This window comes from Camellia sinensis, chromosome 6, assembly GCF_055761805.1.
Source record: "Camellia sinensis isolate YWXY chromosome 6, ASM5576180v1, whole genome shotgun sequence".
NCBI lineage: Eukaryota > Viridiplantae > Streptophyta > Magnoliopsida > Ericales > Theaceae > Camellia > Camellia sinensis.
The window spans coordinates 149,229,224-149,255,612 of NC_138966.1; the positions used below are offsets into that span (position 1 = coordinate 149,229,224).

General features: G+C 38.8%; 1 protein-coding gene across 1 annotated transcript; it reads right to left on the reverse strand.

The window, feature by feature from the left end:
• Positions 1 to 18,054: 18,054 nt before the first annotated feature.
• LOC114305338 (S-adenosyl-L-methionine-dependent methyltransferases superfamily protein) lies at positions 18,055 to 25,876 on the reverse strand. Its single transcript, XM_082875092.1, has 6 exons — positions 25,014 to 25,876; positions 23,574 to 23,784; positions 22,843 to 23,140; positions 21,847 to 22,236; positions 20,952 to 21,029; positions 18,055 to 18,689 (listed from the first exon to the last, which is right to left on the reverse strand). The coding sequence occupies exons 1-6, from the start codon at positions 25,695 to 25,697 to the stop codon at positions 18,491 to 18,493; spliced, it is 1,860 nt and encodes a 619-aa protein (XP_082731218.1). The 5' UTR covers positions 25,698 to 25,876; the 3' UTR covers positions 18,055 to 18,490.
• Between the last annotated feature and the right edge of the window lie 513 nt (positions 25,877 to 26,389).

Here is a 26,389-nt window from a genome sequence, read left to right on the forward strand (position 1 = left end):
CTGAGAAATAAGATTGTTTGTCATTAAAGTGTAGCCCATTTGATCAGAGATTTACATCATATGAGAAGAGAATAAGTATATTCAAGTGCGTAGATTGTCAAAAAGAAAATACAGCAAAAGATTGATACAAAAATTGAACTATTATTGAAAATAACGCTTCAAGTGCTCGACATTCCATGGATGGGGGAGGTCTCGGCCCTCCATGTCCTGAAGTCGATAAGTACCCGGACGAGGTCTGGCTTTAACAACGTAAGGTCCCACTTGGCTGCCAGCTTGCCCTCTGTCGGATTTTTGGTGGCAAGGGTTGCATCGCGCAGAACAAGGTCCCTCATAGCGAACTCCCTCAGTCGAACTTTGCAGTTGTAGTGCGTTCTCATTCTCTATTGGTATGAGGCCCGTCTGACAGCAGTGGTCTCTCAGAGCTCTTCAATTAGGTCGAGGTTTGCCTGACATAGCTCTTCGATTAGTGTTGGATTCGGGTGTAAAACCCTCGGTGTAGGCAGACTAATTTCCACTGGATGACCGCCTCAACGCCGTATATTAAGTGAAAAGGGGTCTCCCTACTGGGGGTTCGAGCGGTAGTGCGGTAGGCCCAGAGTACATTTGGTAATTCCTCAGCCCAGAGTCCCTTAGCAGCTTCCAGCTTAGTTTTGATGATCTTTGGAAGAGAAGGGTTGGTAACCTCTACTTGGCCGTTGGCTTGTGGATAACCTGGGAAAGAGAAACATGTCTGGATTTGAAATTCTGCATAGAATTTCCTGAACTTAGCATTGTCAAACTGTTTGCCGTTGTCGGAAGACGATGGCTTGAGGAATGCCAAATCGGCACACGATTGACTGCCAGATGAATTTGGTTATGTTTCGCTCGGTAATTGTGGCAAGGGGTTCCGCCTCCACCCATTTAGTGAAGTAATCAATGGCGACGATTGTGAATTTGGTTTGGCCTCGTCCAGTGGGCAATGGGCCAACTACGTCGATCCCTCATTTGGCGAATGGGTAAGGACTGCAAAGTGTGATCAATTCTGTAGGAGGAGCATGGGGAATGTTGGCAAAACGTTGACATTTATCACATTTAAGGACAAAGTCAGCCACATCTTGGTTGAGAGTAGGCCAGAAATAACCAGTGCAAAGTATTTTGTGGGCTAGTGACCTGACCCCTAAATGATTACCACATATACCCTCATGGACTTCCCTCATTATGTAGGTCGCTTGAGCTGGATTGAGGCATCGCAGATATGGGCGTGAAAAGCCACGTTTGTACAAGAGGCCGCTGACAAGAATGTAATTGGACGACCGGCCCCTGACTTTAGCGGCCTGCTATTTGTCATCTGGCAGTTCCCTCGTTGTCAAAAATAAAAAGATGTCGGCCGCCCATGGGATAGGTTCATTTTGGAATATGTGGACTTCCTGCTGGTTTTGGGAAATGGCAGGGTGGGTCAGGCACTCGAGGCGGACACCGTAGCTGAGGTCTGACTGATCTGCGGAAGCTAATTCAGCCATCTCATTTGCCTTCGAGTTTTTCGCCCGAGGGAAGTGCTTGATGTGGAAAGTGAAGAAGCGAGCAAGGGGGAGTGCAATATCTCGATAAGCCCGCATTGTGTCTTCCTTGGCATCGAATTCCCCCGTAATTTGTCTGACAATAAGCTGGGAATCGCTGAACACCTGGATATGGCTGACACTAATGTCTCTTGCTAGGCGGAGACCTATGTAGACACCCTATTTTTGATTGTCCTCAAAACTTGGACGTCATCGTCTGAACACTCGATGATCATCCATGTTCGTGTTCGTTTTGAGTTTCCGAAGGTCTCGGCCGCGCGCCTTGCCTTAGGATTTCTTAACTTGCCTGTTCTGTGCTTGGTTGTGGACCAAGAACTTGTTTGTTTTTGCTTCTAAGGGCAGAGAATGGCTTGTTGGTCATCCCCACACCTCACCAGCCTTAGCTTGAGGCCACCGGCCCTGTTTTTTTGCTACCGGCCATTGATGATGGCCGGTCGACATTGTTTTTGGTCGGCCGGCCGTTTGTTTGGTCAATCGGCCATATTTTCTGGCCGGGACTTTTTTTTTGCCATTTTTTAGGCATTGTGCATGTCAACTATGCTAGCTGGAGCACACATACCTGTCCTCCATACACGTGTACGGAGGATTTGCACCCTTTGCACCCTTTTGCTCTAGCTTCTTGAGGAAGCTTGAACCCTTTGCTCTAGCTTCCTCAAGAAGCTTGACCCCTTTGTCTTAGCTTCCCCAAGAAGCTTGAACCTTTGTTCTAGCTTCTTAAGGAAGCTTGACCCCTTTGTCTTAGCTTCTCCAAGAAGCTTAGGCCCTTGTTTTGTTCTATAAAAGAGGGCCTCCCTTCTCCTTTAGAGGGGTTGAACAAATCAAAGATATACATCAGAGATATATATCACATATATATCACTCCCTCTCTATATCTTCCTCTCTCTCTCTCCATTTATGTGTGGAATAGTGTTCAAAAAGTGATTTTGTTCTTAGTTTTGCACTAAAACACCTAGTGTTACACTATACTTCGGTTACTAAGGTGTTGAGGGACTGGTTTCAGAGTTTTTAAGTTGGTTTTGATCAGAGAAAGGGGCTGGGGTTGGTGTTCTTGAAGTGTTCTTCAAGGGTGAGCACTATTGTTTTATATTCTCCATTGTTGTACAAGCTTTTAACCTATCTTGCATGCTGTTTTGAGCCTTATGTATAACTGATAAAAGTTCTGATTTTTCTTTTTTAAGATGTTTCATTAAGGTCTCTTTTGTGTTTGGGGTTGTCCACCCCCTCTTAGGCCTTGTTTGGCCTTCTTTTTGTGCCTTTCTCTTTGAGCTTTGGGACCCCTTTATTTCGACCTTCTCACCACTGAAATCCAGAGGATTTTCAGTGGTAGAGAAGTGGTTTTGAGGTCTTGTATAGGGGAGGGACACCCCTCTCCCTTTGAGTCTCCTTTGCTTACATTTAGGGCTCACCATCGTAGCATGTTGGCATAGCTTTGTTTGGCTTTATTTCAGAGGACTTTTGGTGATATTTGATCAGATTATACCTCTGTTTTTAGTCGGATTGTTAGTCCATTGCATGCATAATACACTTTCCTTGCATTCCTCTATTTTGCCTAGAAATGCATCATGCATTTAGACCACCATGCTTGCATGTTTTGACTTAGCTTTGTGAAGTTTTTAGTCATGTTTTACCATGTTCAAGCTCTGATTGGTGTCGATTTGGTCATGCTTGCCATGCTTTGTATAGCCACCTTGCATTTTGGCTTGTTAGCCTTGGGTGTGTGAGTCCTGAGCATGCTTCATTTGGGTTATTTCAGTGATTTGGAATCACTTCTCATGCCATTTCAGTCCATGTTTCATGCTCGTATGCTTGCATTTAACACCCTTTCAACGCTTTGAAGAGTTGTTGTCTTATACTCCATGTTTAGGCCATTATGCATGCCTCTTTGTTTAAGTCTTCGGGCTGCCACATCAGTGGGTTTTGGGGCTTATTTTGACTTTTTTTAACTCTGACTTCATTAGTTTAAGTCATGCCATGTTCGGTTATAAGAGGTGTAGTGCATTTGCCCTTTTAGGCCTTGTATGCGTTTTGTTTTGTGCCTTTCTTCATAGCATGTTTTGGCTTTGTTCCATATGAGTTTTAGCTTCATTTTGGTCTGCCTCGGGACTATTTTGGGTCGCCTCAACCATTTGGGGCTTGGTTGACATAGTCATGGTTTAAGTCCCGTAGCTAGCTTTGAGCTTTAACTCCATTAACATGCCATGTTTACGTTGTGTAGTCGATTTGGCGTCATTCTTCATGTGATTTCAGAGTTTATTTGCAATGCCATATCCTCATATTTATCACATTTTGCTCATGTTTGAAGGTTGTGCATCGTGGCCTAAATTGATGGACCAACATGTGTGCATGTTTATCTTGCATTTTGGTGCCTTAATTTTGGTATTTTGGCCACTGTTTTGGGATTGGTTGAGGTCTTCCCATTTCGATTTAAGCCCATCTTTGCATTTAGTTGCATGTTTGACATGTTGCATTTGTGTGATTGTTGCATGCTTGCATTATACCATGTTTGCGTGTTTATTATATTGCATGTCATTTAGCTACTTGCATCACATAACCTTGTTGCATACTTGGTGTGTTTGTGTTACATTAGCTTAGCTTGCACGTTAGGTCGCATTGCATTGCATCTTGCATGCTTAGCACATTGTACATTTGCATGTTTAGGTTGCATTGCATTTCGCATGCTTTGCTAACTTAGCCTCATATTGCATACATGAGCCATTTTGCATATTTGAGCCATATTGCATACATGCATTGCATTGTGTTTGGTTTGGGGTGTCAAACCAAACATGAGGTATGAGGTGTGTTCGTACTTAAAGTGACGAAACACGCCTCAATCCTCGGTCGCCGACACTCTTGATCCCAACATGATAGAGTGTGTAGCATTCATTTGTTTTCGTTGCATTCATTTTACATTGATTTACAAACTTGGCACCTTTAGCCATCATGCATCGAAATGCGTGATTGGTGGCCCGAGGACCGAGAGCCATGCTCCATTGAGTTCATTGCATGATAAGGAGAGTGGCTATGTACACATTGCCTTGAAAATACCTCGCCATGCACTGTCTGTCCTCTGCTGCAGCAAAACCAGTGTTCTGCAGGAGGAAATGGCCAGTCGGCAACTTTCAGTGCCGACCGACTATAAGAGTCCAGCCGGTGGACCAACTTTTGGTCGGTAACCATATTTCCATAGCCGGTGGTCCGGTATCTTGGCCGGTGACATCCCATAATGATCAGGGAGTAATTCAGAAGCATCTCAAGAATTTTCACAATTATCAAAGGTGCAGAACAGTGCAAACAGAGGCAACAGAGGCATGGCAACGGGTTTCCGAGCAAGGCAAATCGAGCATGCATCATCCAATCATTTCAAGGCGGAACTGCGGCGGCCTTTTGAAATTCATACTTAGTTTATTTTGTAATTAATTTGTTAATTAATTAAGGGTCTGTAATAATTAATTAGCTAGAGCAGTTAATTATTTATTGGGTTTGTATTATTCTTTCGGACCCTCCGTCGAGAGGGCGAATTTGTAATAAGTGTGCGTGTGTGTGTGATGCATGTCTTCCAACCCCACGTCTTTCTCCCTTTTATTTACCAGCTTATGATGGTTAGTTTAGGGCACGTTTCAATTAACATACTTATGCTCACATGTTTGCATCCATTTATCTATCTTACATGCACCGGGCTCGGCGCATCATACTAACTGCATTGTATTTTAATTCCGAGTTGAATACGTGTATCAGTTGTTGCATTTCATATGACATTTTAAAATAGCCGAGCCTGTCTTGGTTTCATTTTTTGCATGTGTTGCATTAGGCATTCCAGCATAGTTAGGATTCATGCATGATTTCTAATTAGCTTCTTTCTTTGGCTTGGAGTACTCGGTAAGTATTTATGCTTTAGCATCCTTGCATGCGTGTGAGTGACTGCCATGATAGCATGCTTACCATGAGGCTATTTACTTATGTGATATAACTGTCTGAATGCCTGTGGGTGAAGGTTGGGTTATTTGAATTGGAACAATTCACCAATTGAGAGTTTTAAGCCCACTTGAGAGTGGCAAAATCATGTTTTCTTAAGCCCACTTGAGGGTGGCAAATCCACGTCTTAGCCTACTTGCGAGTAGCACCATCAAACCATCTTTCAAATAAACAAACATGAAATATTTTGTTCCAACTCAAACGATCCAGTCTATACTTGTATGTTGTGTGCATCACATAGTAATTTTAGGCTAATAACCGGAATAAGAGCACGTAATGTTTTCAAAACTCGATATCATGGTTAGTAGAGGCCGATCTTTGATCGGGCGAGCGGGGGTGCTCATGAAATGACCTTCCCCAATCGTACCCAAGTTCCAAAGCCGAGGCAACTTTGGTAATGATGGACACGTGGCCTTAGGAACGAGTCAGGGTTTCCTAAATTCTCTTAAAATAAAATATTTAGGTGGCGGCTCTATATCTAGCAAAGCAGTCCATGTTTGGCACTTCTTTCTAAAAATCTGTTTTCAAAACGATTTGCCGGAGTTGGACTCTTTGGTAATTTATCAATCTTGCATTGCACTTTGCGAGATTAGATTAAGAACCGTGACATTTGAGTCCAAACTGTAGTGAGCCCAAATGAACAAAACGGGATTCCCTCCCGGAACGTTCGGGGACGTCTACAACCTGCTATCAATGCCTCATACTCGGCCTCATTATTGCTTGCATCAAACAAGAACCAGAGAGCACACTTGAAATAACTACCCTCGAGGGCGATGAGGATAAGACCAGCCCCACTACCTTCTTTGTGGGATGATCCGTCGACGTTGAGAGTCCAAGAATGGGGGTCCTCTGCCTCAGTCTGGGGTTGGGGGGCGGTGGAACAGTGGGTGGAGTGGGATTAGTGAATTCTAGGATGAAATCGGCAACAGCCTGCCCCTTAATCGCCATTCGAGGTCGGTAGGAGATGTCAAATTGGCTGAGCTCGACCGACCATTGCATGAGTCTGCCGGAAAGCTCAGGCTGTTGCATTACCTTCTTTAAAGGTTGATCAGTGAGGACCACTATGGAGTGGGCTTGGAAGTAAGGACGGAGTTGTCTTGAGGTGGTGACCAGGGCCAAGGACATTTTTTCTAGCAATGGGTAGTTCTGTTCGGCGCCTCTTAGAGCCCGGCTAATGTAGTAAACCGGGCACTATACTGAACTGTCCTCCCTGATGAGGGCTGCACTGACTGCGGTGCTCGTGACAGCTAGATAAAGAAAAAGAGGCTCGCCTGTGAGTGCTTGGAAGAGTAAGGGCGGGTTGGCCATGCACTGCTTCAACTGTTGGAAGGCTTCTTCGGATTCGGTCGTCCACTCGAAAGTCTGCCGAAGAACTTTGAAGAAGGGGAGGCACTTGTCCGTTGCACGGGAAATGAAGCGGTTGAGGGCGGCGACTCTGCCAGTAAGCCTTCGAACATCCTTAACCGTTCAGGGGGACCGCATTTCTATCAAAGCCTTGATCTTTTCGGGGTTAGCTTCGATGCCTTGCTGACTGACCATAAAACCCAAGAATTTCCCAGATCCTACGCCGAAGGCGCATTTCTCCGGATTGAGCTTCATTTGATACTTCCGTAGTGTGCCGAATGTCTCTCGTAGGTCGGCCAGATGATCAGTGGAGAGTTTTCTTTTGACTAGCATGTCATCAACATATACTTCCATGTTCCGGCCTATCTGATGATGAAAAACGACATTGACCAACCGTTGGTAAGTGGCTTCGGCATTTTTCAACCCAAATGGCATGACACAATAATGGTAGGTTCCCCGGTCGATGATGAAGGAGGTGTGTTCTCGGTCAAATGGGCGCATTAGAATTTGGTTATACCCAGAGAAGGCATCCATGAAGCTAAGCATTTGATGGCCGGCCGTGGCGTCAACAAGCAGATCTATGCGAGGAAGGGGATAACTGTCCTTGGAGCAAGCTCGGTTGAGGTCGGAGTAGTCGACACAGAGTCGCCATTTACTGTTGTTCTTACAGACTAGGACTACGTTTGACAACCATCTGGGGTAATCCACGTTTTTGATAAATTGTGCCTCAAGGAGCTTATCTACTTCAGCAGCGATAAGAGCATTGCGCTCCGGATGAAAGATGTGCTGCTTCTGACGGAAGGGTCGGAAATGGGGTTCGATGTTGAGACGATGGGTGATGAAAGAGGGGTTAATACTCGGCATATCGGAGTGGGTCCAGGAAAATACATCGTTGTGCTCAATCAGGAGGGCGGTGAGGTCGGCCTTGGCCTGGGAGGATAGTTGGCTGCCGATCTTGGCAGTTTTTGCTGGGTTGGTGGGATCGATGAGGACCTCGACAAGCTCTTCCACTAGTTCCCCTCTGACCAACTCGTCCTCATCTCTGACGCCGAGTCCTTCAATGATCATAGCCTCCTTGAGCTTGACCTCTTTAAGTGAGGTGACAAAACATTCTCTGGCTACGGTCTGCTCTCCCCTTACTGTGCCGACCCCGAGATCGGTGGGGAACTTGATGGCAAGATGGAAAGTGGATTTGATAGCTTGGAAGACATTTAGGGCGGTGCGGCCAAGGATGATGTTGTAAGCAGAGGGGCAGTCGACAACAAGAAAAGTGAGTAATTTTGTGGTCTGCCGCGAGTATTCGCCGATTGTGATGGAAAGATCGATGGAGCCGATGGAGGTCACCCGGTCTCTAGTGAAACCGACCAATGGGGTTTGGAGAGGAGACAGACTTTCCTCCCCGATCTTGAGCTGGCGAAAGGCATTTAGGAAGATGATGTCGGAAGAACTTCCATTGTCGACGAGAACCCGTCTGCCTTTGTAGTTGGAGAGAATGGCAGAGATGATGAGAGGGTTGTCATAGGGGTAACGAATGCCTATGCAGTCGGCCTCCGTGAATGTGATGGGCTCCATCCACTGTTTGGGCTGTTTGGAAGGGCGGTCCAGTGTGGCAACTTCTTTGTCTGAGCCCTGTCTTATTTTTCTGAGTTCTGCCCGCTGGGCCGAGCGGGATGGTCCTCCACAAGCAGGCCCGCCAACAATAACTCTAATTTCTCCAACAGGTGGAGCGGGGTTACCTTGTGCCCAGGGTTGTTGTGGAGGGCGATCATGACCTTGGTTGGGTTGTGCTGGTTGCCGTAGAGGGGTGCGCCAGCGGTTGTTTCTGATGGGTTCAGTCCTTTGCCTCTACTGGGGGCGAGCTTCCGTGAACCGACTGACACATCCCTAACGGATCAGGTCCTCGACCTGGTCTTTGAGGTTAACACACTCTTCGGTGTTATGCTCGTGGTCCTGGTGAAAGCGACAGTATTTGGACTGGTCTCGCCGGTTAAGAGGAGACCGCGACGGTTGGGGCCATTTGAGGAGGTAATCTCGCTGGATTTGGTTCAAGACTTGTTCCATGGGGGAGTTGATGGGTGTGTATCTTTCGAACCGGCCGGGCGGTCGGGTTGATGCCGGCCGGTCGGCTCGAGGTGGTTAGTCGGTATACTGAGGTGATTGGTGAGTGTACTGGGTGTTTCTGGTTTCTGAGTCCTTTCTCTTCTCTCTAGGGGTCGGGTTTTTGGCTATAAGATCTTGTCGGGTAGTTAGGGAGTCTTCGGCGTTCATGTATTTCTGGGCTTTGGAGAGTAAGGTTGCCATGGAGGTTGGGGGGTTTTTAGAGAGGGAGAAAAGGAAGTCAGATGACCGTAGACTAGCCATGAAAGCCATAAGGATGACCTTGTCATCGTTTTTCGCTACCTGCAAGGCTTCGGTGTTGAAGCGGGTAACGAAACTGCACAGCGACTTCCCCTCGGTCTGACGGATATTGAGGAATTGGGTTGTCGGACGCCGTAGGCGCTGGGCTCCAATGAAATGACTGAGGAATGAGTCACTGAGGTGCTGGAAAGTGGAGATAGAGTCTGCTGGCAGTTGACTAAACCAAAGTCGAGCTGACCCCTTGAGTGTTACGGGGAAAGCCCGACACATGATTTCATCAGGGAATGCATGGAGGATCATGAGGGTCCAGTAGGTCTCCAAGTGATCGACTGGGTCTGTTGTACCGTCAAAAGAGTCGATGGTGGGCATTTTGAACTTAGGCGGTAGAGGTTTGTCCTGGATGGAGGCAACGAATGGTGAGTTGACCGTGGTGGATGGTTTATTCGGTATGTTTAGCATGACTCCTTGGAGCTGGAGCTTCATTGCTCGGGGTTCTACATCCCAGAAAGAGACGTTGTCACCACCGGAAGGGAATAGGAGCTGGACACTACTAGCCTCTCCCTTAGGGGTGGTTGCCTGGACCGATGGATGTGGGGCCCAGGGGGTAGGTTCATATCTGGAGAAGGTGGTCGCAAGCCCTCCAAGTTGGGCGGATGAGGCTGCTAGATAGTGTGGCTCGAGCTCGTTCTTGGTTGGGTGAGATATCTGGAGGTGATGGAGGAGGCATAGGAGGGTTTCTTTGGAATAGAGCGTTAATCAGAGCTTGGTTTTGCTCGGCCAGGCGGTTAATGCTGTTGGTGAGCTCAGTGAAATACTATGGTGGGTTGTTTGGATTGGGAGGGTCAGCTTGGTGGTTGGCAACATTATGGTGAGAAGCCATGGATCTAGTCGTGACCATACACCTTGGTGAGTGACAGAAAAGGGTTATTGGGACAGGGTCTCTAGCGACAATGAGCACAACTGGCAAGCGGAGCAAAGCTTTCCCACAGACGGCGCCAACTGATGATACTGCGAGTTCCAGATGGAACGGGTCGGACTGATCTACGTTTCCCAAAGCAGTGTCCGAGTGACCAAGCCCACCAGAAGACCTGCACAAGAGTTCAATGGGGAACGGGGAGTCCCCCAGCGAACCCTCCGACGAGCAAGTTAGAAAGAGAAGTGGAATATAGAGATAGATTAGAGATAGAAAGCTTAACCTTCTTCTTGTCTTCGACGTTTGCTTATATCCTCTGGTAATCATTTCGTTGTCCCTTCCGACCTGTCGCCATGGCCAAAAGTCTATGCCCTAGCTTGCCTTGTTCATGGTGAGGCCGTTCTGTCTCGACGGGGAGGGCTTATCGCAATAAATCCTGTAAGGGGTTTCATTAATGGCTGATGTACAGTGCAATAACTTTGTAGGATCTTTGTCTGCTTATGTGGCTTGTCCTTCACCTGCCCCGTGTCTGAGTGTCATTAGTTCTTAATGTCATGTTGACTTCCAGTCATGTTGGGCCTCATCAGTTGAATTATGTATTGGGTCCCAAGTGGTGGGCTTGGGTTGTTCATAGTGGGCTATAGTCTTTATGGACCTACCCATGTCAATTTTTATTTTATTTTTAACTAAGCACACCCATAATTTCAAAATTCAAAATTTTTTAAACCAAGTTGTTAATAATCCATCAAACTATAAAAAAAAAATTCAATAACTTAAATTTCAAATTTCTTCAAACAATTTTTTTTTTTTTTTGTATGTTTTCAGCAAAATAATGATCACTTGAACATCTTACAAATCACATGGCCAACAATAAAAGGGTATATATTTTGAATATATTATATAAATTAATTAATTAAATAAATAAATAAAATATGTAGTAAGCCGGGCCGGGCTGGGCCAAAAATATAATTTCCAAACCCAACCCGTTAATCAATCAGGTTGAAAATATTAACCCAGTCCAACCCTATGGACTAAAATAATATTCCCAAACCCTAAAAAAATAGGGTTGGACTGGGCGGGCTAATGCCCACCCCTAATTTTGAGGCTCTGAAGATAACGACTGGACAAACCTTCAATGATGTTTGGCATCATAAAATTCGACCCTACAATCTCTTAAATGATAAGCCTTTTAAAACTTGTTTAGGATCCCTTAAATAAGTGCACTTATTTAAATCACATTATCTCTCTATTTTTCTACACATTTTTTAATTCCCTCTCCACATACTAACCTAAACCTCTTCAATTTATTACAATTTAACTTTGCTGGGAGGTGTTTGTCAACCTATTCTATTGGGACAAAAATAAATCAATTTTTCTCAAGCTAAAATAGCCTGAACCAAATGAGGACTAATAATTTCCAATTGATGCATTCCTCTCTCTAAAGAATTCCCTCCTTCCCCCCCCCCCAAAAAAAAAAAAAATAGTAGCTTAGAACTGATTCAAATGGCTCAAGAACATATCAACTGACCTCAAAGGCCATGTTTGATTCACAATATTAATAGTGAGGTATTAATAATCCTATCAAATTAGTGTAGTATTAACTATCCCACCCCTACCCCATTACTAATTATCCTACAAATTTGTTGGATTAATTATCCATTGGATTAATAGTCCTAAACCAAATGTCAAAACAAACATAGGATGGTTGGGCCCACGGATTAATAATCCTAATCCCATACTTTAATCCTTCCAATCAAACATGCCCAAAATGTACATTTTGCATCTGGAGATAATAGCATAGCCATCAAATTCTCACTATCCGAACCACTAGCGAAAACAAATCTTCATTACAAACTCAACTCTTAACATTATTGACATTCACAATGTCATTAGCTACATGTCAATATTTTTATACACCTCATTCATTCAATCTCTATCCCTACCCTCTCCTAACACAATTGTACAATTGTTCACACGTAAATGTGAAATTTAACTTCTACTAAAATATACTAATTTCTTGTATAATTGTGTTGACTCAGCAGTTACACAAGAAATTAGCATATTTTATTGGTAACATATTAGGAGAAATTAGGACTATTATTGGGAGTTGTAAATAAAAAGTATATTTTCCGGATGGGAAAGGTCCACGTTCGCTGTGTGAAATCTCACCGTTCCATTTCATTCGATCTGTGATGCCTATTACTTTAATAATCGTCTCGATGTGATCTCTAATTACAACGGCCCCATGGGGGCGGAGAATTGGATACATCTCAAAGAGAATGTCACACCTGCATAGGCACAAGGTAATTGTCAAGTGTGTCACAGTGCAGATATTGAATAAATTCGACTAACGAGCCCAATGCCCAATGGGGTAGATTTTACTAAGCAAAATAAGAAAATAATGAAATAGCAGAAACTAGTACTCGAGCCCCAATATAGAAGATACTGAAGAGGGGGTAAATTCAACATACAAACTTTTCATCTTCTGGTATTCAATTGTTTTCATTTTCTGTTTCCTGTTCTCATTTTTCAGGAAGCACAAAATTGTTTGGTGAACTGTTTTCCACAATTTTTTTTCGAAAACAACCCAGTTTCAGGAAACATCCAAAAACTCGTTTTTTTGGAAAACTATTTTTGCATAAGAATAAAGATTGAGATCTCTAATTTTAGAGCCTTAATGATGTGGTAAAGAGTGGGATCCACATGTGATGTGATGTGATGTGATGGGTGTGCTTATATTTTTGTTTTTTATTTTTTTTTTCTCTTATCACATCATTAGAGCTTTGTTTAGAGCTTCAAAATTAAAATTCTTTATCATTGTTGTTTGCATAAAAATGAGAACAACATAAAAACGATGAGTGTTTTCAAACATTTGATTGTTTTTGTTTTTGAAGACATAAAATCAAGCAAATGAAAACACAACTAAACAGGCCCACAAATGTTGCTACATTCTTTTCAAAGCTGTAAGATTTGTATGAAAATCATCTTGGGCAGTTCTATAATTGGGTGCTGAAACCTTGAGAAGAAGAAAAATATATTTGCAAATTAGCATAAAAGATTTAATACCTACCGAGCTATTTATAGCATTTAAATGTGTTCAGTTAGAATTTTGGCGACTCTTGGCTTTTCCTAACACATGCTAAGAAGAATCGGAATAAAAATAATATTTAGGGCTTCTCAATAAATTTGCTGGTGGTTGACGAAATCAAGAACCAATTAGTGATTTCAAATACCAAACGAAGCAAGATGAAATCAAGAACCCTCCAAGCAATAGTTAAAGATTTAGATACTTGTCCATATACATGCTAAACAAACCACCAGCATGTATTAAATCATAAGTTGGAGGGTATGTCGTGAAGGGCTCACACCTTCAAGCAAAAAAGCTCTATAAGTCAGTTGATTTGTTATGTACAAAATGTAAGAAGAGCATATCATAGTGAAATTAGTAGTACTTCACAAATTAATAGAACCACGCACAATGAGAGTGAAATTCATGTATCTGGGTTCTCAGTTGATGGACAGGAAAGCCATTATCATCAATGGACAAAGAGCACCCCTGGGTTCTGCTCTGTTTGGTTTTTTTTTTTTTTTTTTTTTCTTCTTGAAAGTGCCCCCAAAACGACGTCGTTTTGGGGCGCTACAGGAAACTGCTACAGACAAAGGCGACCGAAGATCTGGATTCCATTTCCCCCCCCCCCCGGGAAAATTATAGAATATTAAATATTTTTGTAATATTACGTATTCGTACTTTTAATCAATCATTATTTATTATATCTACTTATGTTCTTCAATCATTTAATATAATATCTCACTTATTCATTTTTTTTATTAATTATAATACCATAAAATATCATACGTCTATACTATAAAATTACTAAATAAGTATCCTTTATCGGGTTTTAACCCTGGAGACGTATTCAAGCTTTCTTTCCTCCCCGTTTGGTAGAATTGTGAGAAAGTGATTATAGCTTATATCTTATAACTGTGAACATAAATTGATTTTTGACTTATAAATTAAGCTTGTCCTTCCCCACTCAAAGAATAAGCTGATTTTTAACTTACAAAAAGCTATAAGTTGTATTGTTAAGTTGAACCAAACACATCAAAATAGCTTAAATTAAATTAAAAGCTGAAATAAGTTAGAAATAAACCCTACTAAACAGGGACCTTGCATCCGTGACGTCTCTCTTCACAAACCTCAATTTCACACCCATCTCCCACTCCTCCACTCAAATTTCCAAATGCATCAATTTTTTTTAGATTCTACAAGAAAATAACTCATAAAAACGAAAAAGACACTCAAAAAGCTAACCCCAAACGGCTTCAAAAGTCTATTTGGAGGGATGTGATAACTACTTCTACCATGAGATCTCCATTAACTGGAGACAACTGACTAATAGAAGAAACTATCTGAAATTGATTTGATTTGATTTTTTTCATCTATTCTAGGTTAGAAGTATGGAAGTTATGCCTTAATATTGTGGAATCCGGATCTTCGGTCGCCTTTGTCTGTAGCAGTTTCCTGTAGCGTCCCAAAACGACGTCGTTTTGGGGGCACTTTCAAGAAGAAAAAAAAAAAAAAAAAAAAACCAAACAGAGCAGAACCCAGGGGTGCTCTTTGTCCATTGATGATAATGGCTTTCCTGTCCATCAACTGAGAACCCAGATACATGAATTTCACTCTCAATTTCATACAAGGCAAAGTAGAACGTGAATTTCACTCTCAATTTCTCTCCCTAGTTTGATTCTTGGCTTAGATATATAGAAAAAAGTATCATATAAATCACTCTCTTTTTCTGGGTGGAGGGAAATTTGAAGCAGAGCATGAACACAGAGAGAGAGAGAGAGAGAGAGAGAGATTGTGGTACATTTCTAAATGTATACATACATCTCAGATTTTTGAACAACAATACAAACATGAGGTTAAAAAATTTAGATCAATACAGAATAACACTTGAACATGAGGTTCAAAAAAAAAAAAAATCTGAGGTTCAAAAATTATACAAACACTTGAACATTAGATCAAAAAAAAAAATTAATAAAAACAAAAAATTAGATCAATACAGAATATGTATTGAACATGAAATGTACAGAATATGTATTGAATATGTAATAAAAAATTAGATCAATAACACTTGAACATGAGGTTCAAAAAATAAAAATAAAATCTGAGGTTCAAAAATTATACAAACACTTGAACATTAGATCCAAAAAAAAAAAATTAATAAAAAAAAATTAGATCAATACAGAATATGTATTTAACATGAAATGTACAGAATATGTATTGAATATGTAATAAAAAATTAGATCAATAACACTTGAACATGAGGTTCAAAAAATAAAAATAAAATCTGAGGTTCAAAAATCGGAGATGTATATGTATATATTATCTTACATACAGATCCAAGAAAAAAACCCAAAAAACTACTTCGAATTAAGGAGATGGTTGCTGGGTTGGTAGTTTTATTGAGAGAAAGGAGGAGGAAGAAGAAGAACAGGAAGCGAAGGTGGGTTGTGGCGATGGCGAGGAGATGGTGGCGCCATGGGTGAAGGGAAGCCAAAGGTTGTTGCCTGCGGTGGTGCCTTCTTTCTTCTTCTCCCTCTTCTCCTCCTTCTTCTTCTTCTCCCTTCTTTCTTCTCCTCTCTCTGTTGCTGATGATAAGAAATAAAGAAAGAAAGAAAGGGCAAAAGAGGGAAAAAAAAAAAAAAAAAAAATCCTCCAAAACGACGTCGTTTTGGAGGGCGACAGGGAGGGCGGCAGGAGAGTGCTACCGAAGATCCGGATTCGGGGGGAATGAGGTTTATGGGTTAATTAATGGGAATCCGGATCACCCGTCGCCTTCCCCTGTCGCCCTTTCCTGTCGCCCCCAAAACGACGTCGTTTTGGGGGCAATTTTCAGAAAAAAAAAAACGCAGAGAAGAGGGAGGAAGGAGAGGAAGAGGGAGAGGGAGAGGGAGAGGGAGGGTAGGGAGGAGGAGGAGGCTGCGAGCTCGCCGTCCGTCCTCGTCCCTCGCCGCCGTCGCAGCCGCCGTCGCTGCCGTCGCAGCAGCTCCTCCTCGTCGCAGCCGCCGTCGCTGCCGTCGCTGCCGTCCGTCCTCGTCCCTCGCTGCCGTCCGTCCTCGTCCCTCGCCGCCGTCGCCTCCTCCTCCTCCTCCTCCTCCCCTGTATTTAAGGCCCCCTCCCCCTCCCTCTCCCTCTCCCTCTCCTTCCTCCCTCTCCCTCTTCCTCTTCCTCTCCCTCTCCTTCCTCCCTCTTCTCTGCGTTTTTTTTTTTTGAAAATTCGCCCCCAAAACGACGTCGTTTTGGAGGCGACAGGGGATGGCTACAGGGAATGGCGACCGAAGATCCGGATTCAATTAATGGTGCCTAACGGGACGTGACCTCGCGTAGCCACGTGGCCTTCAGACAGCATAGGTGGGCGCCACCTCGAAGAAAAATACAATAGTGCTATATGTATTAATTAGTGTACTAATTAACATATCAATATTAATTATGACATTATTATTGTCTCCACTCATTATAAAAATTATAAATACTAAAAATTTCTTAAATTATGTCACATCATCAATTAATATACTAATTAATATATTAATTAGTGTATATAATATTATTCAGAAAAATAATTATAAAAGCAGTGAAATAATTACGTCCCAATTTGTCCCAATTTATTGGTCTTTTTAAGAATTTCAACTTTTTAAATAGAAGTTATTGTTTGGTCTATGGAAGTATCGTACTGCTCTACAATTGATAAAGGGCATATGACTTATAATTTTATATCAAGTGATTGAGAAATTTAAAAAGATATGGGAATTTGTAATTGACTTATAATATAGTCACGTGGTGCCTCAAAGCTAATTAATAATTTTTTTTTTTTAAAAAGATATACAATCATTATATTTAAATTTAAATTTCAAAATATCTTTACACTAATGTCTTTATCTTTTCAAATTTTTTGATATATTTATAGGCTCCGTTTGGCAAGAGCTAAACGGGGCTTTTTTGGCTATTTTAGCCACAAAAAATAAAATATCACATCCAACCCATAATCATTACATTTTTCTCTCACAAAAAAAACCAAAAAAACCAAAAAGCTCTTCTCAAACTAAACTTTTTAACCCAGGCTAAAATAGCCAAAAAGTCAAAAAGTCAACCCACTTTCCAAACGGAGACATAATTACTCAAAAAGAATAATTTTGAAAAACTAAATAATTTTTACTTTGATTTTTTAAATGGAACTATTATTTTAAAATATTCCAAAATAAAATAGTGAACCAACAAAATGAAACGGAAAGAATAATAATAATAAAGGTATCTACTAGTCTATAATTATTTTTATAAAATAAATTGATTTGTAATTTATCCGAACTCGAAGAACTTCCTTTTTGGAGCCATTTCATCCACCCCTTTTGTCAAAACAATCACAAAATCAATCGTATAATATATGCACCCTATCTATTGTTGGAATGTAATTTTGCGGCCAATATATGCAATTATTGGATTGTAATCTTGTGTCCATCGTATCAAATTTTAACAATAATACAGTGAATAGCAATTGTTAAAGTTGTTCTTATCTTCAATTTAATACAAAAACTTTGTTGGGAGGTGTTTGCCAACCCATGTCAAAACAAAAATAAATCTACCAATTTTTCTCCAGCTAAAATAACCTGAACCAAATGAGGACTAAATTATTTCCAACTGATGCATTCCTCTCTCCAAAGAACAGAGTAGCTTATTCCTCCAAAAAAATGAAAATAAATAAAAGAACAGAGTAGCTTAGAACTTATTCAAATGGCTCAAGAACATATCAACTGACCTCAAGTCTACATTTTGCATATGGAGATATGGCATATGGAGATATGGCATAGCCATGATCAAATTATCACCATGCAAACGACTAGTGAAAACAAATCTTCATTACAAACTCAACTTTAAAATTATTGACCTTCTCAATGTCACAACATGCCAATGTTTTTATACATCTCATTCATTCAATCTCTATCCCTACGCTCTTCCAACACAATTGTTCGTACACAAGAGTGAAATTTCACTTCTACTAACGCTATGTTTGGTTAGATGATTTGAGAAGAGATTTAGAAAGGAAAAAAGAAAAGATAAACATATTTATATTTCACCTAATTTCACACACATTTTTCCTTTCCCTTTCCAAATCTCTTCCCAAATCTCTAACCATACACAGGCTAAGAAAAATTGCTCTATGGGAGAGATCAATGCATGAGCATGACTATTTCTGACCTTTGAGGCGACTGCCTATAGTAAATGCAGAGTTAACACAATTGCACAACAAATTAATATATTTTACTTGTAACATAATAGGGGAACTTGGGGCTATTGTGAGTTGTCAATAAAAAGTATCTTCTCTGGATGGAAAGGTCCATGTTCACTGTGTGAAATTTTGCCCTTCCATCTCATCCGATCTGTGATGCCTATTACTTTACCAATCATATCGATGTGATCTCTTATTACAACGGCCCCATGGGGGCGGAGAATTCGATACATCTCAAAGAGAATGTCAAGAATGTCACACCTGCATAGACATAAGGTAACTGTCAAGTCGTAATATTACTTTTGTGTCATACTACAGATATTGAATAAATTCGACCAACAAGCTCAATGGGGGTAGATTTTACTAAGCAAAATAAGAAAAAAATGAAATAGCAGAAACTAATATTATGATTCTAATATTATGAAATAGCAAAATAATATTAGTTTCTGCTATTTCATTCTTTTCTTATTTTGCTTAGTAAAATCTACCCCCATTGAAACTGCATTCAAACTTATTCAAACTTTTCATCTTCTGGTGTTCATGTGATTTCATTTTTCAGAAAAAAAAAAAAAAATTTGTTTGGTGAACTGTTTTTCACAATTTTTTTCAAAAACACCCTAGTTTCAGGAAACATCCAAAAACTTGTTTTCAAATTTTGGAAAATTATTTTTGCACAAAATCAAAACAATATAAAAATGATGAGTGTATTCAAACATTTTATTGTTTCGTTTTTGAAGACATGAGAAACGAAAATAAAAATCAAGAAAACGAAAACACAACTAAACAGGCCCGAAAATGTTGCTACATTCTTTTCAAAGCGGTAAGATTTGTATGAAAATCATCTTCGGCAGTTCTATATATAATTGGCTGCTCAATCCTTGAGAAGAAGAAAAATATACTTGCAAAATTAACATAAAAGATTTATTTATCCAAAAAAAAATTAACATAAAAGATTTAATCTACTGAGCTATTTATAGCATTTAAATGAGTTCAGTCACTTTTCTCAAAGAATTTTGGTGACTCTTAGCTTTTCCTAACACAAGCTTTAAAAAAAAAAAAAAAAAAAACCGCTCAATTAGTACATATTAATGTGTGTTTGGGAGGGAAAAGATTGAGTACCCATCTAACCTTTGACATAATGCACAAAGTGATTGTAAGGCCCCGGTGTCCCACATCGGGAATGGAGGGGGAGTTCCTGGGCTATAAAAGTAAAAACCTGGACCCTTATATAGCATCGAGGCCTTTTCCCAAGTGATGAAATCCCTATTAGAACTCCACAGTTAAGCGTGCTTAGGCTGGAGTAGTTCTAGGATGGGTGACCCACTGGGAAGAACAAATCCGTGCGGGCGTGGCCAAAAGCGGACAATATCGATGACATGTAAAGGGTCGGGGCGTTACAGTGATGGTCTCAAGAGTCAAACCCATAATGTTTGATTGGACGGACTGGATAAGGAGGGATTAGAATCCATCGGACTTGAGTCCCTCGAACTATTTGGTTGGATTGAATATGTATCCTGTGTTTGTCTTTTCATGGGATTAGATGTCTGGAAACGACTATTTTTAGTGAATCCAACGTTTGGTTGGATGAACTGGATAGGATAAATGAACAAAAGACTATTTTGCCATTTTTCAATTATTTACCAAGTAATAGCAATATTAAACATATCTTTAATATTTTAATTATTTTTAGCTAGATTAAACACAAATTTATTTTATTTTATTTTTTACACAATTAAATAAATTTATTTTTTTAAAAATAAATAAATAAATAAAATATCAATAAAAATTGATATTATTTTTTTAATTAAAATTTTAAATAAATTTTTTTTAAAAAATAATAATAATTAAACAATGAAATTAAATAAAACAACTATTAACATTTAAATAATGAAATTAAATAAAATATAAACAAAATTTTAAAATAAAACGTCAATAAAATATTTATAAAAAATTATTTTAAAAAAAATAAATAAAACATCAATAAAAAGTTAAATAAAATTATTTTATTTTTAAATTGAGACATTTAAATTTTATTAAATTTTACTAAATATAATACATAATTAAATAGAAAATGGTCAAAATAGTCATTTCACTACCTAATCCCAACAGTAAATAATCCCCCACAATTATCCCACACCCCCCAGGATAGTATAATCCCCCATATGGGGGATAAGGAGTCCGGCCGGACTCCATGTCCGGCAAACTAAAAAAAAAACAAACATCGGATTGGATTTATTGTGCGGATTACAATCCGCATAGTAAATAATCCCCCCCCTCTTATCCCCCTAGGATATTAAGCCAAGTCTTAACCATTGAACTAATGGTCACCCCAACACATGCTAAGAAGAATTGGAATAAAAATAGTATTTACGGCCCTCAACAAATTTGCGCTGGCAGTTGACGATTTCATCCACTTATTGGAATTAGTGATTTCAAATACCAAATAAAGCAAAGATGAAATCAAGAACTCTCCAAGTAATGGTTAAACAAGTCTATAAGAGCAGTTGCACTTCAGATACTTACTTGTCCATATACATGCTAAACAAACCATTAGCATGTATTAAATCATAAGTTCGAGGGTATGTTGAGAAGGGCTCACACCTGCAAGCAAAAAAGCTCTATAAATCAGTTGATTTGTTATGTACAAAATGTAAGAAGAGCATATCATATTGAAATTAGTAACACTTCACAATTTAATAGAACCACGCACAATATGACGGCATAACTTCCATACTCTAAGCTAGAATAGATGCAAAAAAATAAAATCAATTTCAGATACTTTCTTCTGTTAGTCAGTTGTCTCCACTTAATGGAGATCTCACATCACTCCAAATAGACTCTTGAAGCCGTTTTGGGGTTAGCTTTTTGAGTGGCCTTTTCTCTTTTTTGACTTTTTTTTGTAGAATCTAAAAACACATGCATTTGGGAATTTGAGTAGCTTCTTGGTTTTTTTGTGAGTAAAAAAGTTTGAGTGTTTTTTTACTTTTTTAGCTAATGACAAACTGGTTTTCTGACTTTTTTGACTTTTTACCTTTTATATTTAGCTAAAAAGCTGACTTTTTTAGAACATCCCAAAGTCTTGGCAGTAATTTAACAATTAATAAAATTATAAAACTATATGGTAGTAACAAACTAGACAAAGAAAATACCAAAAATTTCAAAGTACATGAAACTGTTTTGGTGTCCTTGGACTTCGTAAAAAGATCAAATCTGACGCTTAGAAAATATCCACTCCCTAAACATATTCAAGTCTGTAACACAGCCCCCACTCCTCCCACAGCAACCCAAGACAAGAAATGGCCTATGTAAATCGAAATAACGATTGCAAGAATTGCAATTAAGTAAATAATGCAACACTAACAATCAGATTTCTCCATACCACAGTAGAAAATAAAATAAAATTTTCTTTAAGTCTTACCAGTTCATGTAGGTTCCAATTAGTCCACGTTCATAGATGATACCGAGTGTATTGTTTTTTGCATCAGTAGGAACCACATTCATAACCCAAACAGGATAGTTAACAAGTGCAGCAGCAAAACCTCCAATGCCAGCATTCATGTCCATTATATTTCTGTATTGTCCAGCAAACAGAGGTTTGAGAACACTCCCATAGTATGAAACTCTTCTTTTCCACAACTGATTATCCTCATTAAAAGCCTTGACAGTCATTCCTACAGCTACTGCATTTCTAATTCTAGGTGGAGCAATGTTCAATCGTTTAGGCCATTTCTCGAGAGCACCTCCGGATACATCATGTACGTCTGCGACCTTTGGGAGAGGAGTGATACAAGTATCCATCTTTTTGTACCTAAAAAAAGCAACAATAATTACTTTTAAAGAAAGAAATTTCTTTGCATAGTTCATCACATATAGTACCACCAATGAAACTGTGTAATTAAAGTGCCTTAAAATTTAACTAACATCATCTTTGGACACTTAAAATGAGAAAAGTCCTAATTTTTTTTTTAACCTCACAACAATGCTTTTAACCTCGTTTAGTTTTATGTCTGAATTTAATTTCCTTCACTGTGTTTCTCAGTACCAAATGTGCTATTAAGAGCTGTTCAACAAAATTTAAGAAAATGATAGATTTCTTAGTCGAAACTCTGAAGATCCTTAACTGAACACTCAAATTAAAAATTCTTCATTTTATCTTCTCACCTCCTTTAGACCAAAGAAACAAAAAGTTAGGAAGGATAGAGAAATCTTAGGACATTAATCTTCTAAGGGGTTCAGCTCATCAGTGATATTTGGCACCAGGAACACCACATGTCAATGCTAGAAAAAGTCTAGAAACATAGAAACCAATCACAGAACAAAACACAACTCTCTCGCTTTTGGGTGTTCTCTTGATACAAGGGCAAATATCCTGGGCTACATAGGCTAAATGTGCAAATATTATGAATAAACTCACCAACCAGCATCTGCATCATCTTCAGCACAGAATTTTGGAGCTTTCCAAGTCTTCAACTTTTGAGCGCAATGAACATGATTAGTAGGTTTTTGCCATACTGCAATTAGTCCAGTCTCTCTAATCTTTTTCCAGCACAATCGCCTAGCAAGATCCTCCAAACTCTTCTGCTCATTTTCAAGATCCTGTGGTGTTCTCTCCCAACCTTTGTACTTAACCCTCCAATTTATAGGTGGCCCAGATAATACCCAATAACCACCAGGGCGCAAAACACGGTCAATTTCCAACAAGAATAGTCCATCTAGCATTTCAGTTGAGAAAATAATCAGATTGTACCACCTTAATACATTTATTAACAGAGTAGACATTTGGAAACCACGAGTATGAAATCATTCATCCTTTTCGTGTGATATTTGTGAGTATAATTTTTCATAGTTTCTAAAAAGTGAGCCAACATTTCTTTCTTCTTCTCCATTTTTTTTTTTTTATTCCTTTTAGTGAAAAATGGCTTTGGTGAACCAACATTACAGCACATCAAGGATGATCTTCACAATTTCAAGAAATAAGAAACATGTCAAAGTTGTTTAATTTTTAATAATGCTTTAAAGATAAGGGATAAAAAAATGCTAGTAAATGATTTTTTTTTTTTTTTTGAACAATTAAATTAAATGAGTTCATTTTGTGGTAGTAACCAAATGTGCCCCATAAAAAATATACAAATCAAGTATAAGTACCATAAGCAGTCCATGGTATAATGCATCTTGAACAATGAGCCATATCAAAAGATCTTGATGGGTATGGCAACCTGTGGATACTAAGTATACCAAGCATGGCTGGAAGTCCTCTTTCCAGGGCAAATTGTACTTGAGCTTCATGTTTATCTCTCGGTGCAACAGACATTGTCAAAATGTTATAGTCCATTAAAGCAGCTCCAAAGCTTGCAACCTGAGAATAATGAGATTGCCCAAAATTACTAACACAATGTTAGAGAAAAGTTACTAACACACCCAAGTGTACAACTGAAGCAGTTATGATCAAATCAATAAATGCATAGAATTGCTAATGCAAAATTTCACTCTCTAATTTATACATATATATTATATAGAAATTCCTGGTTCCTAATACTGCAATTCTTAGTTTAAAGCTCCAATCTTGTTATCATGAAAGTCAGAAGAGAACTAGATTTGAACAAAACAACCAACATTCACAACAAAACTAGAAGATTAGAACAGACGGTTTTACAAGATTGAATTTTTTTTTTAAATCCCTCTTCTGTACGCTTTGAAGAAGGAAAATGACAATTCCATTATGTTTAATATTAATAACATTCTTCCAGGAAAAAAAATAATATTTGGTTTGAGTTTTCTGAATTCACTTTTCAAAAAATTGAAATTTTTTGTTTTCCGTGTTTTTTTTTTGTTTTCACTAAATTTTTTTAATATTTTAAGTAATTTTTTTTTTAATTTTTAGATACACCTAACATAAATACACTTAAAAAAATATAATATTTATGAAAAAAAATCTTTAAAAAATTCACTAAATATCAAAAATACAAAAATTTAGAACATTTTCTGATTCTTGTGTATTTATTGATTTTTTAAAATATTTTTTTATAAATATTTTACTTTTTAGATACATTTAGGTAAGGTACATCTAAAAAGTAAAAAAAAAAAATTGCTTAAAATTATAAAAATATTCACTAAAAATAAAAAAAATAAAAAATTCAATCTCCAGAAAATTTAAACCAAACAAGAACTGAAGAATTTCTCCCCAGTTTTGGAAGATTATGGAATCAATGAAGTATTTGCCATGTGTTGTTAAAAACAAAAAACGAATCTAAATTTTTTTTTTTAAATTGTTAAGTAGAAAGTCACTTTCTCTGACTACCATTAATTAATTCCTAAAAGTCCCTTAAAATTTTGTATTATTATTACTCATCTTCCTATTATCAAACAGAACTAACAAGATTGAATCAAACAATCCAAGAAGATCCAGTGACACATATAATAAACAAACATAAAATTGAGAATACGAAAATCTAAATTAAAAGCTGAAAACCCACATTTAAAAATCTAAAAAGTACTCAGATGCAAAAAGAAAAATCAAAATCTACAACAATAATCAATTCCAGATAAAAACAACTACTAAATTTCAATCATAAAAAGCAGACTCACCCCACAACCAGTATCAAGAACAGTCCTTATATTCCCAGATTTCAAGGGCACAATCTGATTGATCTCATTAATATAACCCTTAGCCCCATTTACAAATGAAGTCCCTCCACCGGGGAAAACAAGCCGGTCGCCCTCCAATCGAACCCAATTCTGGCTTTTCTTGAACACAGTCAAGCTTGGGAAAGGCACATTGTTGAACCAAGCAAAGTCCCTGCTCTTTGGCCATGGAAATTGCCTTCTGTACCTCACTGGTCTTGGAATCAAACACCTTAAAGTCTCAGTTTTTCCGGGGCAATGCCGATCTCTGTGAAAGAAATTTGCAGTACTGAACTGAGCTTCTCTATTTGGATCTTGACATGGGGTATAGTATGTGAAGTTCTTGGGACAGTAGGGGAAGAATTGGTGGGTTTGTGGGGGATCTAGTGGGAGAGAGAGAGTGTGGTGGGGTTCAAAGTGCAGGATTTGTGATGGGTTTTGGTTGGTAGTGAGATTTTTGAGGTGGAGACAAGATGGGTCTGGGAGGACAGGGGTGGAAGTTGAAATGGAATAGTGGTTGTTGTTGTAGAAGCAGCCAAGAATGTAGAAGAGAGAACAGAGGATGGTGATGACTAAAACCCTAATCAAGGGGTTTTTGAGAGGGTTTAGAGATGGTGGTAGTTGGGGGTGTGGTTGTGTTGTTGCCATCTCTGAAATCTGATGAGGTTTGGATTGCAAGGAGCTCAAAAGGATAGTCTTTGGTGAGGATCATTTTGGAGCTACATGACAAAACATTGCAATATTTTTACCGGATAGTTGGATGCTACACCTTTTTTGGTGGAAATAAAATATTATTTATTTTAGTCAATTGTCCTTCAATTCCATCAAACCCCATTCCTATAATTATTGGGTGACATTGTAGATTGGACTCATTAAATTCCAACAAACCGTTCAAGCTACGCATTTTCCCGTCTAACTCTTATCTTATATAATGCTAGCGTATGTCCGTGTCTAAAGACGCGACATAAATTTTTGTTTTTTTTAAAAAGTAAGATGTGGTGTAAATTTTTTTTTTTTTCAAAGTGTAAAGAGTGAATTTTTTAAAATGTTTAACACTGAAAAGATATGAATGAAGTGCGTGTAATAAAAAATTTAAAACATAAAAAAAATTTATTAAAGACAAAAATAAAAGATTCAAAAAATAAAATTTAATTTGAAAATCAAATTTCAGCCATCATATTATTCATGTACCACTTTAATGCATAGCCAATATGATCATTAACCCTCTGCATTTCATAACATTGTTGCTTACCCTAAAATATAAAAAGATCACACAATCGCAGAGACTAAGGCCAAGTTTGGGGACTTCAAAAAAAGCTAAAAAGTCAAAAAGTTACTCA

Bases quoted from the DNA above. Each gene is read 5' to 3' on its own strand.
- LOC114305338 (XM_082875092.1), bottom strand. From the start codon at position 25,697: ATGGCAACAACACAACCACACCCCCAACTACCACCATCTCTAAACCCT. The intron at 21,030-21,846 runs GTAAGACTTAAA...TTTTGCTTGCAG, and splicing joins ATTGGAACCTACATGAACTG to GTGTGAGCCCTTCTCAACAT. The intron at 18,690-20,951 runs GTAAGTATCTGA...ATGTCTATGCAG, and splicing joins TTTAGCATGTATATGGACAA to GTGTGACATTCTTGACATTC.